The 26,080-nt window shown below is 39.3% G+C and overlaps 2 protein-coding genes across 19 annotated transcripts in view; one reads left to right on the forward strand and one right to left on the reverse strand.

Moving 5' to 3' along the window:
- LOC127879228 (copper-transporting ATPase 1-like) overlaps window positions 1-26,080 on the forward strand; it is a 95,558-nt gene that overhangs the window by 10,014 nt on the left and 59,464 nt on the right. For 7 of the 18 annotated variants that reach the window (XR_008048975.1, XR_008048976.1, XR_008048978.1 and 4 more), the window contains exon 1: window positions 1,841-1,989. The exons of 6 other annotated variants lie outside the window; for them this stretch is intronic. Coding sequence is in view for 4 of the 12 variants with exons in the window: in XM_052425949.1 (XP_052281909.1) it covers window positions 1,939-1,989 (51 nt within the window). In the remaining 8 variants the exon portion in view is untranslated. Of the gene's footprint in view, window positions 1-1,835; window positions 1,990-24,768; window positions 24,805-24,854; window positions 24,898-25,010; window positions 25,032-26,080 lie in introns of those variants that run through there. 5 more of the 18 variants (XR_008048980.1, XM_052425951.1, XM_052425952.1 and 2 more) reach the window with 5 other exon arrangements.
- Window positions 13,765-24,633, reverse strand: LOC127879233 (uncharacterized). The gene is made up of 2 exons (XM_052425974.1): window positions 24,427-24,633; window positions 13,765-17,032 (listed from the first exon to the last, which is right to left on the reverse strand). Exons 1-2 carry the CDS (start codon window positions 24,453-24,455, stop codon window positions 14,461-14,463), a joined length of 2,601 nt encoding a protein of 866 aa, XP_052281934.1. The 5' UTR covers window positions 24,456-24,633; the 3' UTR covers window positions 13,765-14,460.

The following is a 26,080-nucleotide window of genomic DNA, read 5'->3' on the forward strand; positions in this document are numbered from 1 at the left end:
TCACTTTGACCTTGACATTGGCCTCCATTTGAATTGAAACTAATTTTCATGGTCTTCCATTGATTCCCCTCGCTACAAAATTGATTGATTTTCTCATCACCTGATCTCACTTTGACCTTGACATTGACCTACTTTTGGACTTAAACTTAGTCAGATAATCTAACATCGATACCGCTCTTAGTCAGATAATCTAACATCGTTACCGCTCTTAGTCAGATAATCTAACATCGATACCGCTCTTAGTCATATAATCTAACATCGATACCGCTCTTAGTCAGATAATCTAACATAGATACCGCTCTTAGTCAGATAATCTAACATCGATACCGCTCTTAGTCAGATAATCTAACATCGATACCGCTCTTAGTCAGATAATCTAACATCGATACCGCTCTTAGTCAGATAATCTAACATCGATACCGCTCTTAGTCAGATAATCTAACATCGATACCGCTCTTAGTCAGATAATCTAACATCGATACTGCTCTTAGTTAGATAATCTAACATCGATACCGCTCTCATTTTAGTCAGATAATGTAACATCGATACCGCTCTAAGTCAGATAATCTAACATCGATACCGCTCTTAGTCAGATAATCTAACATGGATACCGCTCTTAGTCAGATAATCTAACATCAATACCGCTCTTAGTCAGATAATCTAACATAGATACCGCTCTTAGTAAGATAATCTAACATTGATACCGCTCTTAGTCAGATAATCTAACATCAATACTGCTCTTAGTCAGATAATCTAACATCGATACCGCTCTTAGTCAGATAATCTAACATCGATACCGCTCTTAGTCAGATAATCTAACATCGATACCGCTCTTAGTCAGATAATCTAACATCGATACCGCTCTTAGTCAGATATTCTAACATCGATACTGCTCTTAGTCAGATAATCTAACATTGATACCACTCTAAGTCAGATAATCTAACATCAATACCGCTCTTAGTCAGATAATCTAACATCGATACCGCTCTTAGTCAGATAATCTAACATCGATACCGCTCTTAGTCAGATAATCTAACATCGATACCGCTCTTAGTCAGATAATCTAACAACGATACTGCACTTAGTCAGATGATCTAACATCGATACCGCTCTCAACTTAGTCAGATAATCTAACATTGATACCGCTCTCAACTTAGTCAGATAATCTAACATCGATACCGCTCTCAACACATATATGATAAAGGAATGGATGTTATCTATAGTCAGATAATCTAACAGCGATACCGCTCTTAACACATATATGATAAAGGAATGGATGTTATCTATGAAAATTCAAAAACTCATAAACCCACACGACCTGACCTTAATAATAATATGTTGACCATGATGTTAAGCTTCTTTGGACTTAGACTTATTCAGATGGGCCTATGAATTAATAGTGACAATGTTTCCACTGTGGGCATTTGCTGCATTTGTTAAATGCAGGATCTTATTTTAAACTTTGGATTAAATTTGTTTACTTGTAACACTTGGGATTAATTAAGGTTACTTAAATGGTAACATTTAATTTCTTAACCAAAGAACCAAACACTATTGTTTGCCTTTATCCTATGGCCATGCATTTGCTGTGTGATAGAACTATGAAGCCATTTTATGCTTCATTTTCTATTGCTTTTCCATGAATATTATTGGTGGATATTTCTGACAGACAATGCAGCCATACAGCTGGTTTTCTGTATAGCTCCTTAATAAATATTCACCTGATTAAAGGCTTTAACAGAAATGTGAGCTGTATAAGGATTTGCCAAGATTTTATGGTGACATTCTTCATTGCCAGTTCTTAACATTGATGGGAGGAGTTTTTTGAGGTTATGTGATGTTAGAGTTTTGATTTGATGTTCTGAATTTTAATTTATAGTGAATTGAATTCGGAGTGCTGTTTATACCTTTTTAAACTTGCTTTTGATTAAACTGAACATGGACAGAAAAAAGAAAGCTATGAGTATGGAGACAACAGCTTTGTTGAAGGTAGTTACAAGTACTTTGTGATTTTGATTTGTATTGTTTTAATATTGTTCTTTTGTTTATAAGCATGTGTATACCAGTTGTTGTACTTATGAGATTATTCCAATCAATTCATTTACATCTTTATGTACACACAAGTAATGCATTATTGAGTGAAGTTGGGTAATATTTACAACTTGAAATGGCTATGCAGGTTCTCATATGAAATTTAGAAAGAAACATCAAGATGTAAAAAACAAATGAGAAAACCTTGATGCATTGCTGGGTATTTCCCAATAAGATGTAACAATTTTGTTTTCATTTCATGCAACTTGACCTCTTCTGCAAAAACAACTATGGTTAAACATGTCAGTATTTGCTGTATGCGGTGACTTAATTTGTCCATTAATCATTTCAGTCATGTAATGTACAGTGAACTATTGATTCTATTTAATTTTTTTCTGTTTATATTTCCTCTTCACTGTTTTTGTTCATTGTAGGAGCAAATTTAATTTTAGTTTTGTGTTGATCCATTTTTAGGCAAGATTCAGTTTGTGCTTTTCACTGTTTTGATTTGATAAAAAACAAGTAACTTTAAATACTGTTTAGCCTTTTAACTTTTTTTAAAAATTTCATGAGATTGATGTTTTCTTTATGTAAATAGCAATATTCAGGGGTTCCCTATTACATGCACCTCAATACTAAATACAGAACGGCCATTTTTGGAATTATTTGCAGGAAAGGTAAATCTAAATAAAGCCATTCCAATCTGTAGGAACACTCATTGATTTATATTTTAGAATAAGTGAATCTTTAGTACATGTATTTAGGCTTTGAATTGGTGAGGAAAAATACATATTTATTGATAACATGTATTTAGTTTATAAAAATGCTGTAAACAGACATTGGTTGAGATGGCAACAAATAGGAAATTGTAAGATATAAATAGCACTGACCTTGCTACTATTGTGTTTGTCACGCTCATGTTCTACCGAGTCGCTAATTGCTACCAATGGATGCATTATGTATTAGCAATGGGCTTAAAAATGACCAATGCTGTTATTTTACCAAAAAAGTTTTAGATAATCATGCCAGAGTAGCTATTAAAAAGTTATTTTATTAAATAAAGGACTAATGCAATTTTATCATTAACACAAATTCACTTAACAATTGCTCATAACAATAAAATAAGGACAGTTCTTGATACTTTATTGGTTTTTGCATGATTCAGATTTTTGTTTCAACTTTTTTATGTAACAGAACCAATCACAATTTATCATGACAAAGAAACATTGCAATAATGTACACAAGCATCCCCTTTGATTTTGCGGAGGCACTGGGGTAAAGACCTTTTTAATAGATGACAATACGATTCCATTTTTGTTTAAACTCATGTCTCCAATATAAATGTCTGCATAACTTCAGACCTTAAAGGGACTGTCAACCACGAGGACGAAGAAAAGAGAAGTTGTAAAATACAGTATTATTTTACAATTATTAGCTTATATTGTATTGATTAAAATATCACGACAGGTATATTGCATTACTTGAAAAAAGTTCATATTTTCAGTATATTCGGTAATAAAATTTTGTGATGTGAAATCGAAAGTACATCGCGAAAATAGGTGACATAACGATATACACACTATAAATAACGCATGAAGATTGATCATTAACCAGGTTTTTAACCAGGTTTTCCGAAGGAAAAAACTGGTTATTAGATTGGCAAATGCGGGCGGGCTGGCTGGCTGGCTGGCGGGCTGGCCAGCTTGTCCGGGCCAGAACTATGTCGTTCATTGTCAGATTTTAAAATCATTTGGCACATTTGTTCACCATCATTGGACGGTGTGTCGCGCGAAATAATTACGTCGATATCTCCAAGGTCAAGGTCACACTTTGAGTTCAAAGGTCAAAAATGGCCATAAATGAGCTTGTCCTGGCCATAACTATGTCATTCATTGTGAGATTTTAAAATCATTTGGCACATTTGTTCACCATCATGGCACGGTGTGTCGCACGAAAGAATCACGTCAATATCTCCAATGTCAAGGTCGCCACGACTAAAAATAGATTTTTTTTAAAACAAACTTACAAAGGGGGTTAATTTTGTTTGTTCATTTCAAAAGTTCAGTTTGAGTTTTCTCCCTTTATCAGATTTTTTTTTCACAATGAAAACCTGGTTTTGTGACAATTTTGTCCCTTTGTTTTATATATAAAATATATACAATTCACTTCGCATGCACAATTTGCATTCCTGGGTTTACCACATGACGATGATAATCAATCTACTGGCGTTATATTAGTTAACTGGTAGTTACCTGGTAGACATACCCAGTAAAATGTATTACCGAATATACTGAAAATATGAAAACTTAACAACTTTTTTCAAGTAATGTAATATACCGGACGTGATATTTTAATCAATATAAACTAATAATTGAAAAAAAATACGGTATTTTACAACTTTTCTTTTCTTCGTTGTCGCGGTTGACAGTCCCTTTAAACAATTACATAATGACAAAGTTTGGAAATTAAATCACAGGGGTAAACCAGTGTGAGAATTCAAGTGCATGTGTATTCCAGATTAGGAATTCTGGCTCAGTGGCACCTCTGATTTTGTTTCATCAAAATCTTGACCTTTGTTATTGTAATACTCAGGTTATAAGGGGATTATTGTGGTAAAACAAGTTTTGGTAAAAACAAGGATGGGATTGCAACTTGTATGATAAGTTTCTGTAACAAGAATTATTATTTACATTAGTGTCAGGACAATTCATCTTATGTCAGGACAGTGGACCAACCTTCCAAAAAGCATTACTGTCCCTTTAAAATCAGAACGTACATGTATTGCATGTATGCTACTGCTGTTTTGTTTATGACAAAGCTCTTGTTGGTAGAATAAAGTATCACTAATTAATATAAGCTGCGCTGATTATTGAAAAAATCGTTCACTTAGTGATGCAAGCATGAAACTTGGCATACATAACCTTTAGGTACCCCTTTCTTCAAAAAGCACGTTAGCCACTTGAAAAATCAAAATGGCGGCATTTTTTAAAGATGGCCGCAAATACTCTGTTTTTAGCAAGAAGTACTAGTACGGTCAATATATGAAATAATACCTTCATCCACCAAAACATTGCTTAAAGGGTATTTTAACTGATTCTGGTAGGGTAGAAGGTCTTTTAACACATATCAAAAGTTTTCCACAATCGGACCTCCGGAATTTTTTTTTTTTAAAGATGGCCGCCAAGATGGCCGCCAATTACCTATTAATGATCATAACTATGTAACTATACAATCAAATTTGATGAATGTGTTGTCTATACCTAAGTTTCAAGGGGCAAAGAACACATAAAGATCATCAGACATTGTTTAAGTTTACAATAGTACACACAAATCCAACATGGCGTCCAAAATGGCCACCAAGATGGCCATCAAAACCTATAAATGATCAGGACTATGTAAATATCCACTCAAATTTGATTATTTTTGTGGTTATACATTGGTTTAAAGGGGCAAAAACACATTAAGATCATCATACATTGTTTAAGTTTATTATATTACACACAAATCCAACATGGCGTCCAAAATGGACGCCAAAATGGCCACCAAAACATATTAATGGTCATAACTATCTAACTATCCACTCAAATTTGATGAATTTGGTGTCTATACCTAGGTTTCAAGGGGCAAAGAACACATTAAGATCATCAGACATTGTTTTAAGTTTACAATAGTACACACAAATCCAAAATGGCGTCTAAAATGGCCGCCAAGATGGCCGCCAAACCCTATTAATGATCATAACTATGTAAATACATGTATCCACTCAAATTTGATTATTTTGGTGGCTATACATAGGTTTAAAGGGGCAAAGAGCACATAAGAGATCATCAGACATAGTTTAAGTTTATTATATTAAACACAAATGTCCAAGAACAGGTCCTTATGTATTCCGATGAAAAAAAGTATTTTCAATGGTCCAAAAAGTGGTCAGAGACCCCAAATGTAAGAGGATTTAGCATATTCAATGCATTTATTATTTTCACTGTTTGTAAAGCATGTACAGACTATGCTAATAATGTAGCAAGTGGCAGACTCCTATATAAGTATGTCAAGATAATTTAATAAATATTTAGTAAATAATTTATTAAAGTAAAACAATACTGTACATGTACAACTTTTCCTGAAACAAATGTAAAGTTAATAAATTTTAATTATTAATTTCTTGAAAATAATGTATTGTAAGAAAAAAATTATATGTATGAATTGTATGGTGTTATTCTCATGTCTTTTATTGAATGTAAAAGATAACTGGGTAAGGCTTTAATAAGTAAGATGTTATTGATGCCTTCCAATGCTTCTTGACAGAGTGTACTGGAGCCTGTGCTATTCATGATGGTAAGTAACAATGCCATGGGTACAGAGTTCTGGATTTTGTTTTGTTTTTATGCTCCTTGAAATTAAATTTCGGTGGAGCATATAGTTGCCAGTTTGTCCTTACTTACTTACTTACTTACTTACTTTCTTACTTCCGTCACACTTTTGCTACCGTTTCTCATAGCGCCTTCAATACTTAACCAATCGCTTTTATATTTGGCATGTAGGTACCTTGCATGGACCTCTACCTTTTGATGAGGTTTGAGGTCACTGGGGTCAAGGTCAAGGTCACCAATGCTAATAATAGACTTCCTTCTGTCACACTTTTGCTACCGTTTCTCATAGCGCCTTCAATACTTTACCAATCGCTTTCATATTTGGCATGTAGGTACCTTGCATGGACCTCTACCTTTTGATGAGGTTTGAGGTCACTGGGGTCAAGGTCACCGATGCTAATAATAGACTTCCTTCCGTCACACTTTTGCTACCGTTTCTCATAGCGCCTTCAATACTTTACCAATCGCTTTCATACTTGGCATGTAGGTACCTTGCATGGACCTCTACCTTTTGACAAGGTTTGAGGTCACTGGGGTCAAGGTCACCGAGGCTAATAATACACTTCCTTCCGTCACACTTTTGCTACCGTTTCTCATAGCGCCTTCAATACTTTACCAATCGCTTTCATATTTGGCATGTAGGTACCTTGCATGGACCTCTGCCTTTTGATGAGGTTTGAGGTCACTGGGGTCAAGGTCACAGAGGCTAATAATAGACTTCCTTCCTTCACACTTTTGCTACCGTTTCTCATAGCGCCTTCAATACTTTACCAATCGCTGTCATATTTGGCATGTAGGTACCTTGCATGGACCTCTACCTTTTGATGAGGTTTGAGGTCACTGGGTCAAGGTCACCGAGGCTAATTATAGATTTTTTAGGTGTTTATTAACACATACATTGACAAAGCGCATCATCGGGGAGCATCCATCAGTTTTACTGATATTCTTGTTTTGTTTAATTTACTCCCTTGTACATACCCTTATATCAGGTCATGGATTTTGTTCTCTGAAATATACTTTTACACATGAAAATACATGTACATTTCAAAACTTAAAGAATTTGTCTTTTGCCAGCCAGAAGTACCTCTCAGCCATGTTTCAAATATGCATATGACAGTATGTGCAAATTTCTATGTTGTCTATAGGGTCAGTATTATATGAAGGCTATTGTCATTATCTCACATCACTATGTGCCACACGTTCCATGTTTTGATGCCAAAATTAAAGTTTAATTCCATCCATATAATCCTAAGGTGTCAAGATCAGTTGTTTTAAGAAATTTGGACTCAAAACATATGAGTGAATTAGCACAATAATAATGAAAGTATTAGTATTTTCATTCCTTTTTCTATTTTATCAAAAACAAACACAAAACTCAGAAAAAATTACATATTTATTGAGCATTTTAAAAGCTGCCATTTTGTACTATTGTGATAGTATGACAAAAAGTAAACAGTCTGTGTTTTGAAATAACGGTATATAAAACAATAGAATCAATCATACCAAACAAACAAACACTAAAGCAAAAGGCGTACACTGAAATATCATCAAGTTAGTATTACTAGTCATGGAAGGAATTTGAACAGCATACATATCAAAAGTATTTGTGGAGTTACAAGGTTCAATGTTTGTCTGACCAAGTATATTAATACATTTGGATGTTTTGTTATTCTTTGCATGTTCAGTATGGCTTTTTTAAGTTCATTAAAAAAACGTTCTGCGATAATTTTTGATAAATTGTTGTGTATTCACAATTCTTTTTGTGCTCATATATATGAACGATACACTTTGACGGCAATGTGTATGTAGACTGTAAAATCATTTCTTGGTTAATTTAAAGATTTAAGCATAATTTTTTTTTCAAAACTTTCTTGTTGGTCACTTTGCCTCAGCCTTTATTTAGTATTGACATACCATATTGCTTTTGTTTTCTTAAGAAAAAGATGTGAAATGGAAATTTACATATTTTTTCAGAAAATAGTGTTCCATCAATCTTATTTCGTACAATTTTCAGTGGTTAGGTAGAACCATTATTATATAAATATTGATAGACACATGCATGTGCATTGTTTAAGGTATTATTGTTCATTTTTACCTGAGAAATATAAATACACTCAATTTCGTCTTAAAAATTCAAACATGACAATGTAAATGTAATAAAATTCAGATTTCTTTCACGTGAAGTGCAGGTAACTGTGTATCAGTAGAGGGTGATATAAGTAGTCTCCCTTTTATTTATGTTGCATTGTACAATCACAACCAATATGCTTCAATTGAAGACAGAGAATGATGCACTCTATGACAACTAAGTGTAATACTGTTGTATCTCAGTTTTAGCTTGGCTGCTTTCGGAGAAAACCTGAGGTATTGTCATAGCCAGCTAGTCGTCCACCGTCTGGCATCTACCGTCTGCCGTCCGCCGTGCTGAAACCTTAACATTGGCTCTAAAGTCAAAGTTCTTCCACCTACAACTTTGAAACTTCATATGTAGATGCACCTTGATGAGTTCTACACGCTACACCCATTTTTGGTTCACTAGGTCAAAAAAAAAATTCTGATAATCTTTCATTTATTCAAAACTGCACGCTTAGCCGAGCGTTGGCACCCGTAATGCGGTGCTCTTGTTTCTGCAAAATATTTATTTACAAGTTGCAATACTGCATGTTATGTCATTAGTATCAATAATTTTTAAAATGTTTTGTTATAACGTTTTATCCATGATTAATGGCGCTGTTTATTTTAGTTAGAGAAAAAATTGCAGTTACAAGTTTACCCTACTCATAATGATAATTATTTACTTTCAACATAATACAATAATTACACCCCCATTGCCATTGGTAATGCATTATAGGAGTCATATAGGGGGCTATATAGGAGTCACTTTGTCGGTCTGTCTGTCGGTCGGTCTGTCCCGAAATTTCATCCGATCTTCACAAAACTTGGTCACAAGTTGTATCTAGATGATGTCTAGGTCAAGTTTGAATATTGGTCATGCCTGGTCAAAAACTAGGTCACGGGGTCACTTCGTGCGTTTTAAACCGAAAGATTGTCCAGGCCATAACTATCTCATTTATCTTTAAATTTTAAAATGACTTGGTACATTTGTTCACCATCATGGGAAGGTGTGTGGTGCGAAAAAAGTATGTCAATATCTCCAAGGTAAGGTCACACTTGGAGTTCAAAGGTCAAATGCTTGTCCGGGCCATAACTTTGTCATTAATGGTGAGATTTTAAAATCATTTGTCAAATTTGTTCACCATCATTGGACGGTGTGTCGCGTGAAAGAATTACGTCAATATCTCCAAGGTCAAGGTCACACTTCAAGTTCAAAGGTAAAAAATGGCCTTAAATGAGCTTGTCTGGGCCATAACGATGTCGTTCATTGTGAGATTTAAAAGTCATTTTGAACATTTGTTCACCATCATTGGACGGTGCGTTGCGCGAAAGAATTACGTCGATATCTCCAAGGTAAAGGTCACACTTTGAGTTCAAAGGTCAAAAATGGCCATAAATGATCTTGTCCGGGCCATTAATATGTCATTCATTGTGAGATTTTAAAATTACTCGGTACATTTGTTCACAATCATTGGACGATATTTCATGCGAAAGAATTAGATTGATATCTCCAAGGTCAAGGGCACACGGAGTTCAATAGTAAAAAATGGCCATAAATGAGCTTGTCCTGGCCATAACTATGTCGTTCATTGTGAGATTTTAAAATGACTCTGTACATTTATTTTGTTCACAGCGATTGGACGGCGTGTCATGCGAACGAATTCAAGAGTTCAAAGGTCAAAACGGCCAAAAATGATAATGACAGAATAATTCTTAAAAATCGCCATAAATTAGATTCTTTTGTTTTGTGAAGACAGCATGCAAAATAGTCTGTGTCAATGCGGCATGTGGGGTCAACGTCACTTCTGTGACAAAGCTCTAGTCGAAAATTGCAGGGCAACTTGTTGAAAAGTTAAGAATTTTCTAACAAATTGTGCTAAAGTTAAGTTTTATCTTAAAAACTCGTTCTTTCATTTTGGTGAAATCATGTTTTGGTAATAACTTGTTCTTGAATAATTTTTTTTTGCAGGTTTTTGCATTTCATTTAGTGCTTTACATCCTGTTTCAGTACACTTAATTTATTATAATTTAATTCTGTAGTTGAACTTGAACGTACGCCTTTTCACTCTAGCTAGTACGAGTATAATTATTAATTTGAAAACAAAACTCAACACAAAAGGCAATATGACCTAATTAATGAAGATTAAAGGAGAGAGGTTATAACTGTTAAATTATTTTGCATGCAACAAATCCACATTTTCTACCTTCAGATCTCTATATTATCTTCTTTGGATATTGAGTTAAAACTTTACATTGTAATCAGGATCTTAAAATCATGCCAATAGTCTTTGTCCATCGTCAGTTGCCTAGAGGTTTGCACCTTCTAAGCTTTTAAGCTTGGTCAGAAAGACAATTATATCTAAGACTATATATCTAGGCCATAGTTAGAATCTTAGTCTTACAGGTAAATCAAAGTACTGACAGTACTGGTGTGATGATGCTTTTGAAGAGGATGGATATAAAAGCATAAACTTAAGTTTTTCTACATCACCACAATTGTGTATGTGCAGGGTTCGAAAATATTTTGTACAAAAATTTTGGGTCGGAAAAAATTATGCTAAAAAAATTGGGGTACGAACAAAATATTGGGTATGAAAAATAATTTGGCTACAAAAAAAATATTGGGTATGAAAAAAAATGTGGGTACGAAAAAAAATTTGAGAACAAACAAAATTGGGTACGAAAATAAAAATTGGATACTAACAATTTTGAGTACGAAAAAAAAATTGGGGGTACGGGAAGTAGTACCTGTGCGGACCTTGACCCATTAATCGAAAATGGAAGGCGGGTTACATTCTCGATCAAATAAAATAAACAACTACATTTAGGGTTTTCGCAGTGTCACAGCGTTTAAAGTGCCACCTGGCAGTTTCGGGTCTGGTTCCTGTCCCGAACCTCTCGATAAATTTGAAAGAGGACGGGAACCAAGCTGCCTTTACCTTTATCAATGATAATCAGCGAGGTATGCAGATTGAGAAAATTTAGCTAACTCAATCGGACTGGCTCGGTCTACATAGGTCGCCATTGTGAAGAATTTTTTCATGGTGTGATAACTTCGACAAGCTGCTTCACTGAAGCAGCATCATCAAAAACTAGAACACCAGATTGGTGGGAATTTCCTCTTTACCAGTGACAGTCTGTTACTGTCTTTAGAAGTCAAAGTTATTACTCATTCTTGCTGACCATTGTCAGTGAATTTATTTTACCATTCCAGGATTGGTTAAAACAAGTAACAACAAAACCTTATAAACAATTTAAATGTTTCATTTGAGATCTTATTCTGATGCAACTAAATCGGTCTGTTTGTTTTGACCATATCAAGGCCATGTACAAAAACTGAGTCATTTGAAGTGCCAAACTAGGTCAGGATGTGGTATCTTCAAATTAGATTATTGAACTAATAAGATGCCAGTATGTACATGTAAGTGTCATCCCTTTAAAACATATATTTAAGGTCAATAATTTTCTCATAACTGGTGTGATTATATTACAATTTTGCTACTTCCACTGATATTTTGGTGCCTGAGAAAAGTCTCATCATGAGAACAACTGTTTTTATTATTATAAAAACAATATTTAACTGAGACTTAAGTGTATGGCAATAATTAAATAGAAACTTGTTAACATATATTTCAAGTTTTGAAAAAAGAATATCTTTAGCTGTCAATACGTCCCTTCACAGCTTCTATTAATATGTGCAGCCATTGAAATTACAAAATTAATGCTGGTTGAATGCATTGAAACGTTACAAAATTGGCTGGTGAAAAAGTGGATTATACAAAACATTATAAAACAATGCTGACACATGCATGTATATGACTTAGAATATTTCTGTGATGTTATCAGATTGTTCCCGCAATAACATAAATTAGATTTTGGACTGGTAGTCCTCCATTATTGGGCGTGTTTTTTTTTTGTAATATGAGCGTGCATTATTATAATTTATTAATGTACAGCACATGCAAAGTGGGAATTAAGTTTTTTTGGTTTATATCTATTTCCTAACTTTAGCTGCTTTTGTGCAAAGTCATTCAAGAACATGTAGTCAGATTTCAGTTGTTGTTGAGTAATCCAATACAAACAGGGACAGATCAGATCTACTTTAAGAAAGACTTGTAAAGGGAACTATGTAATATGCTTCTATAATAGCACTTAATTCACTACAACAACACTTCTGTAATGATATTTTTAGCATGTTTATTTGGTTAATTTATTCGGTAGCATGTTTAATTTCAGCATCTTTTTGTGATGTGACTACCCTTTGTAAATTTTATTTCTTCGGGGTGTGCTACTGACTTAATTTTCATTTGGGATGCAGCTTGATAAAATGTACCAACGCAGTCCATATACACATTTTTATAAGGAGATACAATTAACAATACTTGCTTTTATACTGTCACTTTGAAGGATTAGTGTTTGCTGGATTTAAAATAGTGAATGTAAAATCTGTGTTAATTGGTACATTTTATATTGCTCCTTAAATAGTGGAATCATAAACAAAGTATATAATTATAATAATATTAAGAAGGAATATTATTTTATAGAAATTTAACGAAGAAAAGATATTCAGTGAAAAATGTTCATTGGAATTAGTATTTTTTAGCTTGGCGTCTTCGGAGAGGTATTGTCATAGCCAGCTTGTTGTGTAGTCCGCCGTCCGACATCCGCTGTCGGCGTCGTGCTAAAACCTGAACATTTTGTTAAGGTTTTGAACATTGGCTCTAAAATCAAATTGCTTCGACCTAAAACTTTGAAACTTCATTTGTAGATGCACCTTGATGAGTTCTACATACCACATCCATTTTTGGGTCACTAGGTCAAAGGTCACTGTGACCTTAAAATTTTTGTTTACAAGCTTTCTTTTCAAAACTGCCCCCGTAGCCGAGCGTGGCACCCGTTATGCGGTGCTCTTGTTTTTACCTAAATTGTTATCAACACAGTTAAAAGCTTTACACCTATATAAGACTTCATGTTGTTAAAATTGCCATAGAGTAAAATTCATCAAAGCACACTATTATTACATTTACATCTCTTAAATTGACCTTTCGTGTACCTAGTAAAGAAACAAAGCTTGTGATGAAAAATGTTGCTGTTAGATATTTGGCGTAATACAGCATTTTGTTCTCAATCAGCTGGATGCATCTAAAATAAAACTGTCTAAGAATATTCTGAATCATTGAGACAATTAAACTCCCTAATAGGCTTGACAGCTCAGCAAATAACTTTGACATAAGTACCTGTTTGAGTCATTAAGATGCCCATGTCTAAGCACTATAGTACTTATGCTATAAAACACTATAGAACTTACCTAAGCAAGTTGCTTGGGGTAGATTCCATCGTCTACAGTGTGTACAAGCGCAGAAATACTCTCCGCAAGATATAAAGGAACGTCCTGTCAAGAGGGTTGTTTACTGCACACACTTTCGTCATGATTACGTCATTCGCGCGTTCTTCGGTAAAGAGGGCAATAGGGCAAAACGGTCGGGATGGTCCACTGACAGTCCGGTCAATTTTACCATATTCCTCCCCATTTTATAGCCCTCCTCTTCACCCCACCAAGACAGTCTGCCACACCCCTATACCACGTTTCCAAGACCACACAATATGATCTCATACTTACAGAAACATTCCTGGCTAGTTTTTTCCTTTGCATTACCCACTCACCATGTGACCTTTGTATTTTATTTATTTATCACCATGTGACCTTTGTATTTTATTTATTTATTTTTAAACCCAGAGCACTCATTTGATAATTTGACCAACCGTTTCCTTAAGCATAGACCACATCACTGAATCCTGACACATTCTATTATCGACGCCCCTTGGCCAGTGTTTAACAGACATCCGACCGCCTCAATCACTAGTTAAAGGGCGCGCGCAACCGCGTCACCCTCATATGGTTCGATCCCCAACTCGCCAACAGACTATTTCCAGTATCCGACCCCTACAGGTTATAAAGACGCCTGCCGTTCTCAGCAGTAGTGCGCAATATCTCCCTGAGGGTCTCCTTTCGGATCTGGGCCACCGTATTTGCAACTTCACCCACGTACGCCGGAGTATTGTCTTTCTTACTTCGGACTCGCAAGTAAGGAGAATCGGTCTCAACTAGGAGTCGGTCGGCCGGAATCCCTCGCACAGCTGACTTTTGCACCTCATCAAAACGCGCAGCCAGACCTGAGATGCTAAAGTAGCAACGGGGAAATGCAGCGGACCAACTCAGAACCTGATCGAGAGTTCCCGTGAAGCAGTGGAGGTGTATCCGCTGAGTCGGACTAACGTTCTTCTGCATGAGTCGGAGGGCAAGGGCACTAGCCTCACAAGAGTACGTGTCCTGCCCCCGAATATGCAAAATAACTGGTCGCCTAGGGCAAGCCAGCTCCAACAGCCCTACAAACATCTCCTCCTGCCTACCCCACTCTCTTTCAGGCACGGTTCTGTCTAAACCGATCTCTCCAAGCGCTACCACCCCATCCTTCCTCAACTCTCTCTCCACCTGTCCTACCACCCCTTTAACGTCCCTTAGAGGCGCCTTAGGATGTACCCCGACAGCCGACCCGAAACCAGTGACACTGGGATATTCCCTTGGGTAGTTGGGTGGATCGCAGAAAACTGCAACTCCCCCATTTACCCGCACTGGTACCTCAGGCATTGGCCCCACGGTATGCCCCACCAACGCCTCAATAGAACCAACCTTGGTCGTCTTACAACTGCGGTCCAAGTGAAAGTGGCTGTCGAACGCGGTGAGTTCAGCATTCCTAACCGAAATCCACTCTTGAACCACAGGTGCAATTTCAAAGTCATCACCCAATTCACACTCATTCCCTAGAGACCCGGGCTCTGGGACCGACTCTGCCACTTGAGCCAACGCCATCACCTGGGCCCCTTTTTCTACACAAGTGACTGGCTCGGGTCTCTGAATCAAATCCATCTCTGGACTCGACACAGTCGCCTGAGCCTCCATGACCACACTCCGATCTGATCCAGCTCCCTGCACCAACTCAGTTGCCTGAGTCGACCCAGTAGCCTGGGCCGCCACACAACAATCTGGTCCGGATCTCTGCATCAACTCAGTTGCCTGAGTCGACCCAGTCACCTGGACCACGCCGCGCCGCCTGACAAACCTTTGGGCAAAGAAATCGTCTCTTACCTCTTGGCTGCATAGCTTCAGCAACGCGGCCAACACTCTCCAGTGGAAGAGGAGCGCTCGCGAGTTTACCCGTGCAACGTGGAATATAGGGGGAATGTAAAACATAAACCTGCGAGAGACCCTTTCTAACCAGACCTGGTCCTTGTCGTTCAGGCAGGACTGCTCCGAAATTGATAACCTCTGGCGGCCCACGAAAAGCATAGCCTCATCAAAGCTCTGGAGACCCAGACTATTGATGACGCATATTACCCCTCTAAACCGCACATGGTCCTTTTCCGGATTCTCCCATGCCTCCCGACGAAACACAGGCGGAAAATGCCGGGCCTCAACATGGTGTCTTATCGATCTTGCCCTTAATCCACACACGGGACAACCCTGGGTCTTTTTCCTCTTAAAACCCACATCATCCTGCTGGGACCGGGATCTATCCCTGGTCCCAACCCCTCCATTAAACTCTGCCCCTCTATCAAGAGGCCTGGACCGTCTCTCACACCGGTCCATACCTCTTATCATCCTACCTTGAAGTGACATTGCCCCTGCGGGCTCTGCCATTTCATCTATAGGCCGTGCAAAACCGGGTTCCCCCACAATTTCCTGGTCAAGGTTAGCCGCCAAAGGAGCATCAACCTCCATGTCTTCCTCATCAGAGATGATGATGACCCCTTCTTCGGGGCCAACCTTGCACGCAGCCTCCACCAACCTCACTGGCGACACAAGGAAGTCCAGTGCTGATGGCTGCGAGGCCATGAAGGCCTCCCCTTCAGGCTCGGCCTTGACCTCCACCAACCTCACTGGCGACTCAGGGACAACCAGCGATGTCGAATCGGAGACAAATGCCTCCTCCTCAGGTTCGACCTTCACCCTCCCACACTCCGACCCTACTGGCAACACAAGTGTGTCCAGCGAGGAAGGATTGGGCACGAGTGACTCTACCCCAGGTTCAACCTTGACCCCCTCCGATCCCAACTGTGCTGGCAACGCAGGGAAGTCCAGCGCTGTCAGGATCGGAGCCGGCTTTGGTCTCGATCTGGACAACTCTACAGTACCCCGGGGCCTCCCGCTCAGTGAAGCCCCAGGGGTCCTCCGTTGTTTTTCAGGACCGGCCAACACCCTCTTAATGAACGAATCACTAAGAATTTGATGGCCGTACTTCCTGACCTCGGATACAAACCCTAGGCGCCCTCTCCTCCTGGCCAAACTTACTTGGCCTTCCACCGCCCTTTCTACCCTACCATGGTCCAAGGGCAACATCGTCCCCAGCTCAATGACGAGGTCCCGCCCCGAACTCCAAAGCGTACCCCGACCGCTGGCCTCCTCGACCTCAATAAATATGTCACGCCCATCCATGCGACAAACCACACGTGGCGTTCTGCAAAACACCACATATTTATAATATAATGTGCCTGAGCTTCACAAGCTACCGGCATATACGATAAGTATAGACCTAACCTGTCCTACAACTTAGACATGTATACAGATCTATTTCTTCACCCTGTTCCTCCGTGACTCCCACACACTTTCCGTGGTACCACTCCTCACACACATCGCAAGCAATCATAAAGGAACCATCATCAATCCCCCTACACATACAGTATACTTGCTCATCTTGCACATCTTTCGCAAGACCGCAACTCTCTCGCTCTCGAACCACCCAGGCAGGAAGGTTGTTCAATTTACAACTTTTCAATCGGTCATGATTCACATTAACCCTCTTCCCTCGTAATCGGACCTGGTAAAGGAAATCGGTGAATTTTTTCACTACAACCCCCGGCCCAGTCCATTGTGGCGACAACTTCTTAGCTTTGCCTTTCTTTCCCGACACATTAAGCACATATACCATGTCACCAACCCGGTAGGAGTTTTGACATAACCTCACATCATGATCCCGCTTCATGTGAGCCTGATATCCGCTTAAACACTTGCGAGCGGTTTCATGGACTGACACCATACTTTGTTCTAGATTGTGGACATACTCAGTCACAGGCTGTGCCTCATGAGGTGGTAATGGGTAAACCAACTCAGCAGGAGTATAAACCTCTCTCCCTAGCATCATACGGTTAGCGGTGAAACCAGTACTCCTACACACTGATGAACGCATTGCCGCCGCGATTTGCGGTAGATTTTCGTCCCAAGTATTTTCTCGGGAACCTACATAGCAACGGACTGCATCCATGAGTGTGCGATTGTACCTTTCCACTTGACCATTGGTGCTTGGTCGATAGGCAGTTGTTCGCGTCTTATGAATGTGCAATAATTTACACATTTGCGTGAACAGAATGCTCTCAAAGTTGGTACCCCGATCAGTCATTATTTCCATAGGTACCCCATACCTACAGAACACTTGATTTACCACTGCCTCTGCAGTAACCTCAGCGGTCTGCGAAGGCAACGGTATACATTCTACCCATTTAGTGAACTGATCCACCACCATCATCACATACCGGTTTCCCTTTTTCGTTAAGGGCAAAGGACCTAGAAAGTCAATGTGCACCCTCTCCATTGGGAGTCCAGAATGAAACTTTATCATCTCGCCCTTAGCCTTACGGTTAGGTTTTTTGCTTACAGAGCAACGCGGGCAACTGGATACGTACTTGATTATGTCCTTTGACATGCGGTACCAGAAATACTTGGCCTTAACCCTTTCAATAGTACGCTGTTCGCCCTGATGTCCTGACAGAGGAATATCATGGTTCAGCACCAGGATCTCATGGCGCAATTCCCGTGGAACCAATAACTGCTGACGATCTGACTTTGGGTCGATTCGCCAAAGCAGATCCGCCTCCAATTTAAAACATTGGCGATTAATCCAATAAAACTTGGAAGGCTGCGTTTGCTAGAAACAACTCTCCATCAGGAGGCTCGGTACCATGCAATAACCACTTCCGGATAAACCGGAAGTCGTCATCCGCCCACTGATGTTCTTTAAGTAGAGCGTCCCGGTCCTGGACTGGGGCGGCTCTATCAGTACTCTCGACACCAGAGTCTTCTCCGGTTCTTACCTCCTGGATTATGACCGGTGCTAGAGAAACAACGTTATCCACCTCGCGAATAAACCCACCCCATTGTTCTTCTGCCCTAGTACATTTCGGACAACCACCACATGGCAAAACCTCAAGGGTTACACCATGCTCATAATGGTCTCCTCCATCAACCAGCAATCGTGACAATGCATCAGCATTTGCATGTTTCTTGCCAGCACGGTGGACTATGTCCATATCATACTGGCTCAACTCCTCCATCCAGCGAGCTATCTGCCCTTGTGGCTCCTTGAAATTCAATAACCAAGTAAGGCTACTGTGGTCCGTGCGAACCGTGAAACGTTTGCCCAGCAAGTAGTGGCGGAACTGTCGAGTAAACCTCACTACCGCTAGCAATTCTTTCCGCGTGGTACAATACCGCCTCTGTTCTTTAGTCAGCGCATATGACCCATAACAAACAACCCTAGGAGCCCCTGCCTGTATTTGACTGAGAACCGCACCAATTGCTTTATCAGAAGCATCGGTGTCAAGTACAAAAGGGTCATTCCGATTAGGAAGTCCTAAAACCGGGGCGGACATTAGGGCCTCCTTCAAATCAAGGAAGGCCGTATCTTGGTCATCCCCCCACTGATAGTCTTTAACTATTTCATACAGCGCCCTCGACCGTCCGGCATAATCCGATATGAACATTCGGTGGTAATTTACCAATCCCAAGAAACGTTCTACATCTTTAGAGCAGGTTGGAACTGGCCAGTCTACCACCACCCTAACGTCATTTGAGGACAACCCCAAACCCTCTGGTCCTACAGTACGCCCCAAGAACTCCACCTTATGCTGAAACAGCTCACACTTCGCGGGTTTTAATTTCAGTTGGTATTGGCGTAATCTGACGAATACCCCCCGTATTGTAAGCATATGTTCAGCGAATGTCTTGTTCATAGCAAGGATGTCGTCAAGAAAGGCTAGAACACTGTTCCAGTTCAAACCCTGCAGTACTAAGCCTACAACCCGAGAAAATGTCGCCGGTGCATTACATAGACCGAATGCCATCCGGACAAACTCAAATAGCCCATACTTAGTTGTGAAAGCAGTTTTCTTTCTGTCTGACTCCTTGATCTTAATCTGCCAATAAGCAGAATTAGCATCCAGCTTTGAAAACCACTTCTGGCCAGCTAACATGTCTATACAGTCTTCAATCAGGGGCAAAGGATACACGTCCTTCACCGTGACTGAGTTCAACCCCCTGTAATCTACACACCACCTAACGGACCCATCACGCTTTCTAACTAACACAGGCGCGGAGCACCATTCTGAGTTAGACGGCTGGATCACCCCCGCCTCTAACATCTTTTTAAGATGGTTCTCTTCCTCCGTTACAAAGGCGACAGGGGTCCTACGCATTTTCTGCCTAATGGGTTTGGCTTCCCCCGTGTCTATGCAATGCTCAACAGCAGTAAAATTGCCAAGATCATACTCGTTTTTAGCGAATACATCCTCAAACTCACGTAAGAACCCAGCCACCTGCACCTGTTCTTCATCGCTCAAGTTTAATTTCGAACGTTCATAAAGGTCTCTGAGATGGTCTGGCACCGTGATATCTTTATCACATTTTGCCGCCTCTCGTACCACCTTTACTGAGGTCAGTTCCTCGGGCAATGGTCTCACTAAACGTACCTCTTCTGCCTTTCCAACCAATTTCCCTTGCTTGAGCCTTACATGGTGACCCGACATGTTCACCATTGGTAGCCGTAGCACAGCCTCACTAACATGGACCGACATAGGCACTATCACATCACCACACTCAGCCTCCACTGCAAAGGTGCCGATTGGTTTTCCCAAAGAGCACTTTACCATGGCCACCGAGTTGGGTGGTATGACAACAGTTCGAGCGACAGTCACATTTGCCACTCTTGCCTCCACTAACTCTCCTTCTTGAGCCATGGGAACTACCTGGCCATTTAAACACATGGTGGCCCCTACGATATCGATAGTGGCTCCATGCTTTTTCAAGAAATCCAGCCCGAGCAACATGCAATCTTCAATAGGGGCTACATAAACCCTCTCTTGAAAAACCATATCACCCAGTTGGATGGTTACTGGTCCCACAATGGAACCATTCATCTGCAGACCTCTCCCTGCAGTCTTCATGTACACATGTTCCAACACCGGAACCTTTTCCGACAACTGAGCCACTACCCGGTCCGAAACCAAGGTAACCTCAGCCGCCGTATCTACTACAGCCTGTACTGCAAGGCCGTTCAGCCTCACTTTAACCCGGAACATCGAATCAGACCTTATCTGTCTGATTATGACCGGTGGGCCCCTATCATTGTGGATCAGGTCTGGACCCTCTACACTGACCCCTTGCCGTTTAAATCGGCAAAAGACACCTTCCTACCTTCTCTAGGGGTATCACCGACTTTATCACTTGCCTGTTTGGGACAATCTCTGGCCATGTGACCAAGCTCGTTACAACGGTAACAGCGGTCACCCCTAGCCGGGGACGGTGTCCTGCTCCTAAGTTTAGGACAGTCCCTTTTGAAATGCCCTGCCTCGTTGCAATTAAAACATTGGCGTCTGGCTGGGGATGGAGATTGACTTCTGGTGGGTCTTGCCAACAGTTGGTCAAGTTTACCCATCAGGATGTCCATTTTCTCCTCCAACTTGACCACCCTTTCAACCAGTCTATTCTGAGAGGCCACCTTCACCTCAGCAACCTCTACCTGCCCCTCACATTCCACTTTTCGCACCAACTTTGGTCTTCCATACATTAACCCGTGAGTATGGATAGCCCATTTAAGTTTGTCAATTGCCTGTTCTATTGACACAGGCCGCTGATTTATAACTTGTTCCCCAGCCTCTCTCTCCTTAGCTCCCATGCAGAATTTCAAAATCGCTTCCTGCACCATATACTCCTCTGGCAAACCCCTAAAGGCTTTGCCAGCAAGGGTCAAAACCCTGTCCGCCCAATCATCCACAGACTCCTCCTCTCCCTGTCGCGCACCCGAAAAGGTTACCCTTGCCGTTTCCGGCAATTCCCGGTAACCAAACCTCCTCTCGAGCTTGTCAACTACCTCTATGTAGCCCAGCTCCACCTCCCTGTCCATCACTAAGGCATAGTACTCACTTGCCTTATCGGTGAGACAGAGACACAAGAAATCCCGCTTCTCAAAGTCATCCCATTCGAAAATACCCGCGTATTTTTCAAATTTGGTCAGGAAAGCATGCCAGCTTCCCCGGCCATCATAGACCAGTGCTTTAGGTAAGGACTGGATTCTAGATTTTTGTTGACCTAAAAGCATAGCTCTCTGGCCAACAGGTGGTGCAACCGTGTTATTTGTAGCACCGCGCACCGCATGTGTAGCATGTCGCGAAACACAACGTGGGGTTGCTACGCTCCTGCACACCTGCGGTGTAGGTACCACCTGTGGCGCGGCAACATACCCTGACTGTACAGGCGAGGTCATATATGTCATATGTGGCATGGTCTACAGGGTCAATTAATTGACCCTGAGATCCAACCAACATATATTGCAGCTGACCCGCTTGTGATACCGGCACATGTGTCATGATCTGATACTGACCAGGCTGTGCCCCATGCCCCATGGCATGGAACTGAACAGGGTACGTCCCATGTGCCTGGGGCATTTGAGCCATAGCCTGGTATGAACCAGACTGCACACTATGGTTCATCGGAATATATTGTGTCGAAGTCACAGACCTATACTGTACAGGTTGCTCTAATGACCTCTGCTGACACCCTATTGCCGCACTGGGCTGAGTTGCGGCCTGGTAGTGAACAGACTTAGGCTCCATTGGCATTGGCGATGGTGTCACAGTCAGATATTGTACAGACTGTTCCACTGACCCCTGATTAAACCCTACCTCCGTCCTTTCCTGTATCACTTTTGACCTTGCCCCCTGATCCCCCTTCTTAGCATCAGATGATTTGATATATGATGCAGGAGGTCCACTGAGGGACGCACTATCAATCGCTGCCGTCACCCTCTCTATTACTCCCAAACCCAAATTGGTATCCGGCACAACGACTAGCTCACTAGCTGCCTCTAACCCCTCACCTTCATCCTCACCCTCATTCACAATTTCCAACTCATTTACGGTCCCTGACTCAGATTTGCTAAATCTTATCATATTCCACATTTGACTTGATGGTCGTATATACGGGAGTTTGACCAAAGCATCAGGTGTAATGCTACCGTGAAATTCCCGGTACGATACAATTGATTGGGCCACCCTGGCGCCGATACCCGGAACCGTTTGTAGTTCCGTTACCGGCGCCGTGTCAATATCCACTAGTTGAACACGATTCATTTTTTTGATTTATGTAATTAAAATAATGTGTGAAAGAAATAGCGGACAAATATTGCAACGCCGATTTTAATTTTATGGGTAAACAGCACACACAATGCACGTATATTATAATGAAATATAGGTCACACAAATTGAAATGTGCAAGCAGACAAAAACAATCACGGGAATATTACACATTCAAATACCCCGTAAACTTGAAATAACATTGCATTTGAAAAACACACAAACACAATGATGGCATACAATTTAATAATTCAAGCACGAATTTCAATAAAAGTAACAAGTATTGAATCTCACATGTAGTGAAATTATGTTTCAATTATACCCAACAAGAAAAGCAAAAAATTCACAAGTTATTAATTTATAACTTGTAAAAATGTGATTTAATCACAAATCAATGCATAATAATTTCTAATGATAAAATATCTGTATGAGTATATCAATACTCAAGAAAAATTTAAGAAATTCACCAGTTATTACCTTATAACTAGTGAAATTGTAATTGAGTCACAGATCAATGTTTCTAATGTTTGCTGATAAAATATCTATTTGAGTATATAGATACACCCAAAGAGAACAAGTCAGAAATTCACCAGTTATTACTCGATAACTATAGTGAAATTGTGATATAATAACAAATCAAATTTTACTGATATCTATTTGAGTATATAAATACACCCAAAGAGAGAAAAAGTTAGAAATTCACCAATTAATACTTGATAAATAGTGAATTGTTTTCACTACAATACAGTTACACAAACAAATTCAATGAAACAATCAAATTCAATACGAAGAACACTCAAATCCATCATCACTTATAGCGGAATTATTAATGATGAAAATGTGAAATTATCAGAATTAAATTGAGTAGTAGAAATACTCTACTGAAACGTTATGCTGATTACCTAAAAATGTGGCGATTCGCCTGACGATAGACAATAGACAAAACAATCACAATTCAAATGTACAGCCAGCTTAATATAGATGGCTTATATATCTGAAACAAGTTACAGATGCGACAGAGCAATGTAAATAAACACTGCTCTAAATATAAACGTGTGATGATTTAAATAGAATTCACAATTCAACACATTAAACATAAACAACCTAAAAATAGACGTCACAGATGAGCTGTTAAACGGTTCAGCGAACCGCAATATGACGTTAATAGATAAACCTAAAATTTAGGCAATAAGCTGACAAAATCCGACGAAATCGGTTTAGTTTAATGAAAAGTACTTTAAGTATATTAAAGAAATATTGTATTCACTAAAAGTGAACAAAACAACGATAGGAAACTTAAATTTAAATGAAACTTTATTTATTTTCAAGATGGCTGACTTTGAACGCTGACGGTTAAAAATAGCCGATTGTTTATAAGTGAAAATACTGCAAGTTTGGTGCTCGCAGCGCCAATTATAGTACTTATGCTATAAAACACTATAGAACTTACCTAAGCAAGTTGCTTGGGGTAGATTCCATCGTCTACAGTGTGTACAAGCGCAGAAATACTCTCCGCAAGATATAAAGGAACGTCCTGTCAAGAGGGTTGTTTACTGCACACACTTTCGTCATGATTACGTCATTCGCGCGTTCTTCGGTAAAGAGGGCAATAGGGCAAAACGGTCGGGATGGTCCACTGACAGTCCGGTCAATTTTACCATAGCACTGATCATATATTGTCATAAGATTGTCAGTATGTAATTATGCAGTGACCCAATTATTAAACACACAGTGTTCAAAAGACTATACATAATTTTGTCTGATTGGTGACTGTGAATTCAAACATTCTGTTTACTTTCAATCAGATATGGATAATACAGCCTATCAGGTGGGTATCCGGTTATCCATATATAGAAAGTAATTTATTGATCAAGGATGTGTGTTTTTATTGGTAAAGGATGTGGTTTTAATGGGTACATATGTAAGTCGGAGTTGTAGAAATCTTTTTTTAACTGCACAAATATTTGGTTTATCTTGTGAAATAGGACTTCATTTTGTTCAGTGATTGGTTGAAGTCTACTGTAAACTGATTTTCTTAAGGATTTTATTATTTTGGTATGTACTAAGAATGTTTAGTAGGTGAAAAGAATTGCTTGTTGTTTACTGATTAAAAACTTATAACTTAATTTATCTTGTTAACTGTGAACCTATTTTTTTAAGTCCAAGCTAACTTTTCACAATATAAACAAGCAAACATGTTTAAAAACAAAAACAAATAACAAATCAATGTTTGAAGCCACAATTATAGAGATTGGATTTATTGTCATACTTATAACAGAAATGCACACACAATTCTTATTAAACATTTTTATCTACTTGTTAATTATTATACTATGATATGGATTACTATAGAATACAAAATTCATCAGGACACTATCAACAGGCAGGTAACCAGGAATTATCATATTGATAAAATATTAACTCACAAAATGGTAGTTTTTCCTCATTATGTGCACATGATTTTGTGGGTTATATAAAGACAAGTATACACATGGTTTGTAAGGAATAATAAATTGTTTGTTAACAATTGTTGAGGCGAAAATTAAGGTGTCTGACAATTATAATTTTATTGAAATAAAAGCAATAAATCAATGTTAAATAATTTTAATGTGATTTATTCTTCTTTTTCTGCCTAAAAGAATTAATACTATGAATATGCTATATGCAGATATAGGTTAATCTGTTATTTTTTTAGAAACGTGTTGCATCCCAAGTAAGGTGGCATAATACACTGGAAAATTGTAAATTTTGGCCTGATCAGGCAAAAAAACACTGTTGCCTTTTATTTCACTACAATACATATCTTTAATCATAATTGCATAAATGCCTGATAAAATCCAAAAGTAGCTGATAAATCGCTGCTAAGATGTTAACGACAACACAGGGCATGCTCAATTGTTGATAATTTCGTCCATTAGGAGGCAATAAAGAGATTTACGATGGTACGTTGTTTTCTTCAAGCAGAACTTGCACTTGCATAGCGAGTTTTAGAGTAAAGTTATAGAACCAACATAGTTTTTTTATGAATGCTGGGACAAATGTCTCCAATTGGGACAGCAGGACAAACAGACCCAAAGCATAAATCTGGCCCAAATCAGAATGAT

The sequence above is a fragment of the Dreissena polymorpha genome, chromosome 4, assembly GCF_020536995.1.
Source record: "Dreissena polymorpha isolate Duluth1 chromosome 4, UMN_Dpol_1.0, whole genome shotgun sequence".
NCBI lineage: Eukaryota > Metazoa > Mollusca > Bivalvia > Myida > Dreissenidae > Dreissena > Dreissena polymorpha.

What these genes read in the sequence shown, in the direction of transcription:
- LOC127879233 (XM_052425974.1), bottom strand. Translation starts at nt 24,455, where the DNA reads ATGGAATCTACCCCAAGCAACTTGCTTAG. An exon ending in ACCCCAAGCAACTTGCTTAG is followed by an intron (nt 17,033 to 24,426) that starts GTAAGTTCTATA and finishes GGTGTTTTGCAG; the next exon opens with AACGCCACGTGTGGTTTGTC.